The sequence below is a fragment of the Orycteropus afer genome, unplaced genomic scaffold (assembly GCF_000298275.1).
Source record: "Orycteropus afer afer isolate SDZICR_OR568_19922 unplaced genomic scaffold, OryAfe1.0 scaffold00291, whole genome shotgun sequence".
In the NCBI taxonomy this organism is placed as follows: Eukaryota; Metazoa; Chordata; class Mammalia; order Tubulidentata; family Orycteropodidae; genus Orycteropus; species Orycteropus afer.
The window spans coordinates 386,209-398,377 of NW_006921878.1; the positions used below are offsets into that span (position 1 = coordinate 386,209).

Consider the following 12,169-nt stretch of genomic DNA (forward strand, 5'->3'; position numbering starts at 1 on the left):
ACCTCCCAGAACATTGTATTGTGCCACTCCCAACAGAAATAACCCAGGTGGATAGCTTCAGCAATCAGGAGCTCCTCAGTTGCTCATAGAAAATCCCACCTTGGAGTTTACAAAGACTCATGGATAGAAAAGCCACACTAAGTAATTTACTATACCGCATAAGCAGATATGGCATAAAGCAAAGAACAACCATTCATTTATATGGGGAAAAAAAAATTGGCATTCCCAGACCCAAAAAGTGACATAGTGCTTAAGGCATCTGTCTGCTAACCAGAAGGCTAGTGGTTCAATTCCACCAGCCACTCCTTGGAAGGACGAGTGGGCAATGTACTTCTGTAGAGATACTGCCTCGGAAACCCAAGGATGGGTCACTATGAGTCAGGATCAAGTGGACAGCAGTGAGTTTAGTGTTGGTTAGACCCCAAAATTAACTTATCAGCTCATACCAGATAAACATAACCTAAAGTAAGAGGAAGGAGCACTGGTGGCATAGTGCCTAAGGCATTTGACTGCTAAGCAGAAGGGTGGAGGTTCAAACCCACCAGCTACTCCTTGAAAAGAAGGTTGGGTGATCTACTTCCTAGTGATACTGTTTAGGAAACCCAAGGAGGGGTCACTATGAGTCAGATCCAACTCAACAGCAGTGAGTTTGGTTTGGGTTTTTTTAAGTAAGAGTAACAAATAGTAAAAGCAGGAGTGATATTATATTGTTGCCAGAGCACCAAGAGAAACCCTAACCCCAAACAGAATGGTGAAGGACTTTATTGTGTCAACACCTGTCTCAGTGGATTGGCATCCAGATACTGAGTCCCGAACAAAGGTTACAAAGGGCTTTTGTATGTTGGGTTAGCAGGGTATAAAGTGATTGGTTACTTTCAAAAAATGCAAGCAGGATGGTTTACAGAAGCAGAAAAGTGCGGGGAAGGGAAGGGGAGTGCCTTTTGGGGAATTCCCATTCTCTAAGTTTCGTTTTCTCAAAACTGCATGTGTCCTGCCACATTCCCCTCTTTGAGGCTCCTTCGTACTGCTTAGATGTCAAGGAGCCTCACTTTACTCCTGGATCATTTGTTCCAGACTTTGACTAATGGTTTGTACCTATGCAGCTGTAGTATATGAGGGGAAGTTTTCCTTTCCATTACAGTTTCAATGATTGAGCTAATAGATTTCAGGACTATAGGGAGTACACACAGGAAGATGATTGTATGGAGTAAAAATAGGGCTGCTGCACCTGCAATAGCTTTAAACCATCCAAAGTTAGTTAGCCAGTTATTAAACCATCCATATGCAGCCCATCCCTTCCATGTTTGGACAGGTACATGAGCTATTTTCTTCATCCTATCTCTTATTTCCTCCATCCTATCTCTTATTTCTTCAATGACATTCCCTTCATCATCCATTTTTAGGCAGCAGTTAGTAAGGTTAAATTTTCCATGTACGCCCCCTTCTGAAGCCAAGAGGTAATCCAGGGCCAGTCGATTTTGATATATAGCTGCCTGTACTTGTGAGTGTTGTTTGACCAGAAGGTTAAGAGCCTGGGCTGTTTTTTTGGTGATTATCTCTAACACTGCTTGTAATCTAATGATCCTGTTAAGCATATAAATTGGGGTTCAGTAACCCCAACTTCCATCCTCTGCCCATGTTGCTGGGCAATAGTACTGAATAATTCTTTCAGGAAGCCATTCAGCATCTTTCTAATTCCCTATTTGCAAGTCCCACCAGAACCTGGTTGAATCATATATGGGTATTCCAGAGTTTCTCCTTATTGTAGGGGTAAGAGGAAAAAGGAGGGGTAGATTGTTCCTAAGGTGCAGGCACCTGTCCAACCCCAAGGGAGATGAGCATATGCTCTTCTTCCACAGGTCCAGTATAACCAGTTTGGGGCCTCCCAGGCCTGGTCAGTAACCTGAAACCACAGGGAGGCTATGGTGCTGAAGTTTGCATATGGATTCTCTGGTTGGTTCCAGACCACCTGTGAGTGGTGGTCACTATTTGAAACTCCATTATGTGTCTGCATGTTAGTGCAAATCAGATTCCCTACTTTTATATTGTAGTTTTCCCCTTTTTGGGCTATGCAGACATTACCAATTATGGAAGTTTTTAGCTCCCAGGTGGACCCACTCATAGTATGTTTACTTTCATTGTGTGGTTGAGTTAAGTCGAGCTTCCTTGCTTCCCAGGGACATTGGTCTCCCATGTTAGGTCCTCCACATATATAACAGTTGCTTATATTTAGGGAGCTTGCTATAGTTTCTACTAATTCCAGGAAAAGGTTACAGATGGCTGGATGTACCTGGTTTTTTAGGTGCTTTTGTAAATTCTGACTTATTTCCTCATAAAATGAATGGAACAGGTGATGAGTTTGTGTTTGATGGGTGTAAGTGATCAGGTTTAATGTGAGAACAGTCCCTGGGTCTGTTCCAGTCCCATCTATCTGGAGCCTCACTTCCCCATGTCCATCTTTAAACCATTCTTTAGGGTTCATAATGGTGAAATTGACTGAATTTCAAGTGTCTTGTGTACAGTCTGAGTTAGTTATAACTTTCCTGAGGGAAGCTTCTCTGTGGTTTACATATGTATCAGAATACCACGTCACCCAGACTACACAAATCCAGGCAGGGCAGAGATAACTACTTGGATTTCTAGACTCACCTCTTTTCCTATGTTTACCTCCCTCATACATATATTTACCTTGGTGTGCGTAATATCTGATCCAGTCCATACTGCCACAAGTGCTCCATATACTGATTGCCTTGCAGGCATTGAATATTATTGAGACTGGGGAACCCAGGGAGGAGACTTGAGTCTTATTGATTAGTTGCCCAGTTGAAGTGAAACTCATAATTTCCAGCCAGTGCTCACTTGGATCATATTGTGGGTTATAACAGACCTTGGTGCTTTTGCAATATGAATAAGTGGTTTGGTTATGTTTGCAGGAGGAGATTTCTCCCTTACAATTACAATGTGAATGCCATATCAGGGTTCTTGTGACCCTGGTCCCTGAGTGGGTTGTTTGGACACGCTCAGTGCAAGGGTTATTGGACGTAGAAGAAACGGGTAAGGGAGAATATAAACAGTAAAGCCCAAGGTATAGGGTAATGAATCCTCAGACAGTCATTGTACGTGTGAGGGCAGGTCCTCAGCCTTCAGCCGTGTGTAGACCAGTCAGCCCACGGAGTGACTGGAGCAGGGCACTGTAGATCTGTGGTCTCCACATTGCAAAGTCACCTTCTGAGGGTTCCAGGGGTGGCTCTCAATTTTCCAGGAGTTGCCAGAATAGTCAGGTGTGGCCCTTTTGATCCTGGAGTGGTGAATCCATGGAATGACATCTTCAACTTTTACTGCCATGGGGGTGGTTAAAATAACAATAAGAGGTCCCTTCCATTTGGGTTTGAGGGGGTCAAGTTCCAGTCTTTCACCCACACTTGATCCCCAGGTTGGAAAAGATGTACGTGGGAAAAAAGACTTGTAGGAACCCTTTCTGCTACCCATCTAAATACCATCTAAATACACTATGTCCAGAGCCTTCAGTTGATTGCTAACTTCTGTCTCACTTCTTTCTCTGGGGGTTCTGGGCATAGAATGAAGGAGAGGTGGGGGTCTGGTGAAAAGGATTTCATAGGGGGAATGTCCTGTTGCCTTCTGCGGGGAACACCTGATTTTTAACAATACTAAAGGAAGGGATTGTGGCCAGGCTAAATGGGCTTCCTGGCATAGTTTACTGAGTCCAGTTTTTATGGTCCTGTTCATGCATTCCACTTTGCCTGAGCTCTGGAGCCTATGGGCTGTATGTAATTTCTAATTCATACCCAACACCCGAGCTGTTTCTTGTACTATTTCTTCCATGAACACTGGTCTGTTGTCCAACCCTATGTATAGGGGAGTCCATATCTTTGGATGATTTCCTGCAGCAGCATTCATGTCACTTCTCTGACTTTCTCCAAGCAGGTCAGGAAGGGTTTCACCCACCCTGAATAAGTGCACACCATTATTAGGAGGTAATGGTAGCCCCCACTCTTAGGTAGCTAGGTGAAGTCCACCATTAGGTTTTTGAAAGGCACAGCTCCTGCAGACTGGATGCCAGGAGGTGGTGAAGGGCCCTGCCAAGGGTTATTTTTGCAACAAGATGCACACTGTTGACTGATCTCTTTTGCAAGAGTCACAAGTCAAGAGATATAGAAATATTTTCCCAGTAGCTGTTCTGTGGCCTCCTGGCCCAAATGAGTGGCTGAGTGGAAGTTACTGATCAAGGAGGGGGCTAGCAGCCTGGGGATCACTACCCTTTGTCTGGCAAATGTTGCCACCTGGGTTCATCTTGCTTGGTTCCATCTTGTCGCAACCATTGCTTTTCCACCTGTGAATATACTGGGTTAACTTCCGGCATCCAAGGGAGGAGGGTGTGGTAGTCAGTTGTGTCCATTTTTATGGTTGCTCTTTTTGCTTCCTGATCAACTTTTTTATTTCCTTGGTGTTCTTGAGTGTTTTCCTTCTGGTGCCCCTTACAATGTGTCACTGCGACTTGGACAGGGTCCCACACTGCATCCAGTAGGGTTAGGATTTCAGTCTGGTATTTTATAGCTTTCCCTGCTTAGTTAACAACCCCTTTTCCTTCTATATGGCCCCATACACATGCAGCGTTAAGAAGACATATTTAAAGTCTGTATATGTATTGACCCTCTTCCCTTTACTCCACTTTAAGGCCTGGATCAGGGCTATTAGTTCTGCTTTTTGAGCCGATGTCCTGCTTCAGAGTGGTCCTGCCTCTATGGTTTCTTCCAGTGTGACTACAGCATAGCTGGTGCAGCATACTCCCTCCGAGTCTATAAAGCTGCTTCTATCAGTGAACAGTTCTGCCTCTGGGTCTGGAAGCAGCTGGTCCTTTAAATCTGGTCAGCTGGAGTACATGGCCTCTAGGACCTCGATGCAGTAATGCTCAGGGGTCCATCACCCATGGGCAATAATGTGGCCAGGTTGAGCTTTTTTACTGTTTCCAGCACTACCCGGAGGTTTTCATACAGTAGGCCCTGATATTTGGTGAGCTGGGAGTTGGTTAGCCAGTGATGTCCCTTGGTATTCATTAACATCGCTACCGAGCAAGGGACTCGGACTGCTAAATTCTGGCCCAGGGTGAGTTTATCAGCTTCTTGCACCAAGAAGGCAGTGGCAGCCAGCACCCACAGGCATAGGGGACATCCATTGGCCACTCCATCCAATTGTTTGGATAAATATGCAACAGGTCTGGGCCAGGACCCTATGGTCTGCACTAGGACTCCTACCACACTTTGTTTTCTCTCAGTTATGTATAAAGTAAAAGGTTTAGAGATGTCAGGTACCCCAAATGCTGGGGAAGTCTGAAGTTCTGTTTTCAACTGCTGGAAGATTGCTTGCTGTTCATGACCCCACTGCAGGGGCTCCTTCTCTCCCCTTTTTGTTGTCTCATAGAGGGGGTGGGCTGTGATGGCGAAGTTTGGTAACCACAGACAACAGAATCCTACTGCACCCAGAAACTCCCGGACTTGTTTCAGAGCTGTCGGTGTAGGAATGATTTGTATTACTCTCTTCCACTCTGCTCCCAGGCTCCTTTCTCCCTGTTTTATGTGAAATCGGAGGTATTTCACCTGGGGCTGGCACAGTTGGGCCTTCCTCTTAGATACCTTGTATCCACATCAGCTCAGGTGTCCTAATGGGAGACTCATCCCCTGATAACAGCCTTCTTTGGTTTCATGGGCTAGGAGATCATCAACATACTGTAAAAGGATTCATCTGTTCTCCTGTCCAGGGAAGGCCTGCAGGTCTTTGGCTAGTGCCTCTCCAAAGATTGTGGGGGAGTTTTTAAATCTTCAGGAAAGTCAAGTCCAGGTATATTGTGCTTTGTTCCCTGTAGTGGGATCCTCCCATTGGAAGGCAAACATGGGTTGACTAGGTACAGCCAGGCAAATACAAAATAATGTGTCTTTTAAGTCCAAACAGCTGTACCAGGCTGCTGAGGTTGGTAGGAGGCTCAAGAGTGAGTACAGGTTTGGTACTGATGGGTGGATAGTCACCATAACCTGGTTTACAGTCCTGCATCAGTTGATATTCTTGCATTCCAGGTTTTTGCACCAGGAGAAGAGGGATATTCCAGGAAGATTGGTAAGGTGTCAGGATCCCATGCTTCAGCAGTTGGTGCAGGTGTTTTTGTATGCCTTCTAAGGTGGTTCTAGGGATTGGGTACTACTTCATCTAGACCGCCTTGGTCCCTGGCAGGAGTTCCACGTGTACTGGAGGTTGCCTGGTTGCCAGCCCAGGGATATTGTCCTTGGCCCACACCTTTGTCCATTCGGTGAAAAGAGGGGACTTGCTATTCAGAGTTGTCAGGTCCTGAAACATTCTCCATTCCTCTTCCCGTGGGACTGAGAGAGTGAGTTTGAGAAATCAAGGCAGTATCTTCAGTTTCAATTGTCCTTCCTCAGAGAATGAGATCTGTGCCCATAACTTGCTAAGAAGGTCTCAGTCCAAAAGAGGAACAGGGCAATCAGGGAGGTACAGAAATTGATGCCCCACTTCATGTTAACTTGCTTTTGTATTCTTGGAGCTATGGGTTGGGTTACCACTGAGTGTTCAGGCCCTGTGTCCACCAGGAAGTCCATGACTTTGCCCCCCACTTCAGCTTGTACCATGGGTTGGGTAGGGGGTGGCTGGACCCGGTCTGCCTCAGTCCTCAAAGAGTTCCATCTCAGTGGCACTGAATAGGCCAGTTTCCTTTGGTGGTCTGGGTTTTCACATCTTACTATTCTGCTTCTGTGGGCACTCATTTTCCCAGTGTCCTTTTTCCTTGCAGTAGGCACATTGATCTTGGTCCAGGGGAGTTCTTCCCCTTCTGTTGTTTTTTGTGAGTGATTCACTCGGCCCCCTTTCCTCTGCCATTAGGTGGGCCTAGTTTGGTCTGGGTGAATGTCACAGCAATGAGGTCTGCCATCTTTTTCATTTTCTGGTCTGCTTGGTGTCTCACTTCTTGGTCCCAGCTTATAAATACCTTGTTTGGTACTTCCAAGAGTTGGGTGGAGTTCATCCCTGTGAAGTTCATGCCCATGAATCCTTCTAGTTTCTGCAGTTTTCAGCAGATATCCCCTGCGCTTTGGTTCACAAAGGCAGTATTGAGCATTTGCTGATTTTCTTGACTTTCTGGGTTAAATGGTGTGTAAAGTCTGTACGCCTCACAAAGTCTTTCATAGAAGGTGCTGGGACTTTCTCCCACCCCTGCAGGACCTTGGTTACCTTGTTGATGTTTATTGCTTTCTGACCATCTCTCCGCACCCCTACAGAAATGTTTCCTGGTAAATTTCCAGGTTCTGAAGGCCGTCTCTCTCATTCAGGTCCCAGTGCAGATCTTCATCTGGGAGACATCTCTGGGCATACATCTGTGCATTCATAACTCCTGCCAGGTCATTTTCTTCCACTCCTTGGGCAGCAGCTTGTAATACCTGCCTTTGTTCATCTGTATTGAACAGCGTGAGGAGGAGCTGGTGGCAATCTGCCCAGGTTGGGTTTTGGGTTTGGAAGATGGATTGCATAAGCTTTATGAGGGCCTGGGGCTTCTCTGTGTATGGCAGGGTGTGATGTTTCCAATTGAAGAGGTCATTGGTGGTAAATGGTTAGTAAACTAGAGTGCATTGTCCTCCTTGGACATGGCCATCTGAGTCCACATAAGTGGGTGCTCTTGTCTCTTGGAGCGGCATTTGCATGGCTGAGGGAAGCAATGGGGTGTATGGAGTGAGGTAGGGTGGTCCCGGGCTGGTCCTGACTGGAGTTGTAGGCTCTGGGCTAGTGGTAGAATCCAGTGTGGGTGGGGGTGGCATTCACAATCAGGGGACTCTCAAGGATGGGTACATTGGGGGATAAGAAGGGGCATCCAGCTCCTCCGGTGTCCCCTGAAGAATGGGGGGCTCAAGAGTTCAGGCAAAGTAGAAGGCTGTCCTTTAGTTTTCTTCCCCCCCACCCCCGGAGCAGTGGCTCTGGGAAACCATCACTCAAATGACTTGTCCCCGGAGCCATGGGGGTGGACTTGTAACCAACTGAAGCCATGTATCTATGTAAGGGAATTGGTCTGGATGACTGGGGTCCCCAGTCACTACCAGCCAGACCCTCATGGTGGACTTATTCAGTGATCCCTCTGACGGCCATTTAACCTGGAAAGCAGGCCACTCTAATTCACGAAGGGTCCTAAGCTTCCCTGCCTGCATTTTTATTCCATAATCCTTTTTTTTTTTTTGAAATTTTTCAACATGATCTGGAGTGGGGTCCCTTCTTGACTCTGAGTCCACCCATTGTGGCACAGGGTAGCCACCAGTCACTTTGTTGAAATCCTTCCATTCTTCTCTCAAGGATCTTTCAGGTGCCTCTTAGCTTTAGCGAGTCAGTATAAGCCCCTGATGTGGAAGCCTTGCAGGCCTAGCTGCAGACTCGTTGCCCTTAGCTGTATGAGGTTTGCCACCGGTTAGGAGATTGACTCAACACATACTCCCAGCATCCTGAGTGCATAAGGTCTCTGTTAGCTAGACAGACTCATGCACACACACTCTAACACACACACACACCAACCTTCCTGGGATCTTGCACAACCTGTGGGCCACTGTGGTTTCTCAGTTTCTCTTTACTGATACTTGGACAGTGTCCTGAGAGGTGATCAGGCTCCCCTTCTTCCTACTGGCAGGAAATTCTGACTGTCTGTGGGGCCCCAAAACCTACCACGGTTCAGATGTCCAGAGAGTGGTTGTTCCTCCTCCTGCTAGGTGTCCAGGGCCAGTGGTAGGGCTAGCTCTCGCCCCAGTGCAAATGACCCACACAGTGGTAAGGGGTCCACCAGTGTTCTCAGCCAGTTGTTCTCCCCAGACTGAGGACCAACCCGGACCACTGACTTCCTGAGGGGCGACAATAGCCATGCTACCAGTCTCTTGAAAGGCTGGGGGAGGCTGAGGTTGAGGGTTTCTCTGCTAATGCACTAAAGACATTGCCAGAGCCCCCAAGGGAAATGCTAACACCAAGCAGGATGGTGAAAAGGAAGGACTTTATTGTGTCATCACCTGGCTCAGTGGATTCACATCCAGAGACTGAGCCCCCAAAAAAGGTTATGCAGGGCTTTTGTATGTTTCCAGGGTGGCAGGGTATAAGGAGATTGGTTACTTTCAAAAAATGCAAGCAGACAGGTTTACAAAAACAGAAAAGCGCAGGAAGGGGAAGGGGAGTGCCTGTTGGGGAATTTCCACTCTCTAAGTTTTGTTTTCTCAAAACTGGGTGTATCCTACTGCAATATATCACAACCTGTAAAGTAGAAATAGTGTGTGTGCCATGTAGTGCCCCAGGGAAGGGGCGTGGTGATGCCACTCACACTGCTCTGGATGCACACTGCCTCTTTAAACACTTGCTGCATAACAAACACTGGTTTTGCTTTTTGCCTCTTGCGTTAGCGGAAACAGCTGACAATGTAGGTCTCTGGTAAAAGTACATGAACTTTGAAATAGTGGGGGATACCTATATTGGAGGATGTTTAGAGATTTAGGGAAGTCCCTGGGTGGTGAAAATTGTTAACACACTCCGCTGCTAAACAAAATGTTGGAAGTTTGACTCCACCCAGAGGCAACCCGGAAGAAAGGCCTGGTGATCTACTTTGAAAAAAGCAGCCACTGAAAACCCTCTGGAGCACAGTCCCACTCCCACACACATGGGGGCACCATGACTCCGAGCTGACTCCACAGTTGCTTGCAGACATTCGGGGGTTTAGCGCTTTGGGTGTTTGTGGGTTTAGAAGTCAAGAGTCTTTGAGGATTCTGGTTCTGGTTTTGGGGTTCTGGGGCTAGTGGAGTCCACAGTCCCTGGGCTGTTGGCCATCCAGATTTCTCAGATCAGGCCAGGCTGGGTGAGGGTGAGGTCAGGGCGGCTGCATCCTTGCTCATGCGGGGGAGGAAGGAGCAGCCTCCAGAGAGGAAGGTGGATCTTGGCAGACTCCAGGGCAGTCGCTGGATGCCTTCCAGGACCAGCGGCTCAGGCAGGGGTGTGGGGGGCAGGGGATGGCTGAGGGACAGAGGCTGGGATGACAGCTGCCCCCATGTCTCCCCATCAGGTACTCCGTGATCACCCCCAACATTCTGCGGCTGGAGAGCAAGGAGATGGTGGTGGTAGAAGCCCATGAGGTGCAAGTGGACATTCCTGTCACCGTCTCGGTCCATGACTTCCCTGCCAAGAAGCATATACTGACCAGCGAAAGCACCAGGCTGACCTCTGCTAACCGCCACCTGGGCACCATCACCATTAAGGTGAACACAGACTGGTGCTAGTACCCATAGCCCCTCCAAGTTCACCCAACCCTGGCGTGTCTCTACCAAGTTTCCTCAGCACTCTGAGCCCCCTCCCTTCTGGGAGCACCTGGACACTGGCTCTGAAGCAGACCCCTAATGAGCCCTCACCCTCTGCCTAGATCCCGGCCAGCAAGGATCTAATGTCCAACAAGGGGAACACATACGTGATCGTCCAGGCAGCCTTTGAGAATACCCTAGTGGAGAAGGTGGTGCTAGTCAGCCTGCAGAGTGGCTACCTCTTCATCCAGACAGACAAGACCATTTACACCCCTGGCTCCACAGGTGAGGGGGCGTGGCTAGGTGTAGTGGTGGATGGGGTGTGCCAGGGGCATGGCTGGACATGGCGGCAGATGGGTGTGCAGGGGGCATGGCTGGGTGTGGCCACGGATGGGTTGCGCAGAGGGGCGGGACTTCACCGAGTTTCTTTTCTCTGTGCCCGGCCCCAGTTCTCTACCGAATCTACTCTCTGGATGACCAACTGCTGCCTGTGGCCCGGACGGTGATCGTCACTATTGAGGTACCAGCCAACCAGGGCCCCGAGACTCAGAGGACAGAAACTCAAGGACAGAGAAAGAGATAGAGGCAGAGAGGAGACAACAGTGTGGAAGGGTGCTTGTGGATTCTGTGTGACTCTGAGCAGGTCACTTCACCTTCCTGAGCTTCAGTTTCCACATCAGAAAGTTGGGACGGCAGACAATAATTCTGTATACTCTGTTAAGGAGCCCAGATGTTGCAGTGGTTAAGCTCTCAGCTGCTAACCAAAAGGTCAGCAGTTTGAATCCACCAGTTGCTCCATGGGAGAAATAGTGGTAGTCAGCTTCTGTAAAGATTATAGCCTTAGAAACCCTATAAGGCAGTGCAGAAAGGACATGGAGGTGGCATCTTCTGACCTCCTCTAACTTCACAAGAGGGAGACAGAATCACCACCAGCAGCCCAAGGCTTATTCCTATGAGGTCAGACATGCTGCCGCCCTCCAGCCTTTTTACCAACTTTGATACCAACTGTTGTCCCACGGCACTCACTTCTCTTCTGGGTTCAATAATTCATTGCTATTACCACACAGAACCACAGACAATACTTATGATTATGGGGTTTATTAGGGAAGTGATAGGCTACAATTCAGGTTCAGGAACATGCTCAGGATACAGTTCTTCGAGCAGGTCATTCTCCTCCTGCTGTGCCCTCAGGCATGCCTCTCTGGCCCTTGGCCTCTCAGCCTGGCCTCTGCTCTGCTTGGGCAAGTGTTACAGAACTCTTTTAGCTCTGCCAATAAGTACATGTAGGTGCACCCCACTCAGTCAGCAAGCCTCCGGCCCAAGGTCACTCATCTTTCTCACTCTGTGAGCCAGGTAAGCCCACTTCTCTGTCTTGTGCCTTGTGGTTCCACTGTGACCGTCTCTCTGCCAGGGTGTCTCTGCTAAGGAGGTCCAGTGCAGGGATCCAAGGATACGCTTTACTCCAACTCTAGCTCTTCTCTCTAAATGGCAGTGAGATCCTCCCTCTGCCTCTAGGAGGGCTCATTGTAAGCCTGGCAGAGTGACAAAACTAACCAATCCCAACATCAGAGTTCTACACACCAACTTGTTGTTGTTAGGTGCCATTGAGTAGTCTCTGACTCATAGCGACTTTATGCACAGCAGAACAAAACACCACCCAGACCCACACCAGCTCCATGATTCTTGCTATACTTGAGTCTATCGCCACTGCCACCATGTCAATCCATCTCATTGAGGGCCTTCCCCTCTTTCATCAACACTCCACCTTACCAAGCATGACATCCTTCTCCAGGGAATGGTCCCTTCTGACATGACCAAAGTAGGTGAGACGAAGTCTGGCC

At 48.2% G+C, this 12,169-nt stretch overlaps 1 protein-coding gene across 1 annotated transcript in view; it reads left to right on the top strand.

Moving 5' to 3' along the window:
* LOC103205683 (complement C3-like) overlaps positions 1-12,169 on the top strand; it is a 215,899-nt gene that overhangs the window by 146,360 nt on the left and 57,370 nt on the right. The window contains exons 3-5 of the mRNA XM_042782324.1: positions 10,097-10,289; positions 10,451-10,613; positions 10,778-10,848. Of these exons, the coding sequence (XP_042638258.1) occupies positions 10,097-10,289; positions 10,451-10,613; positions 10,778-10,848 (427 nt within the window). The remainder of the gene's footprint in view (positions 1-10,096; positions 10,290-10,450; positions 10,614-10,777; positions 10,849-12,169) is intronic.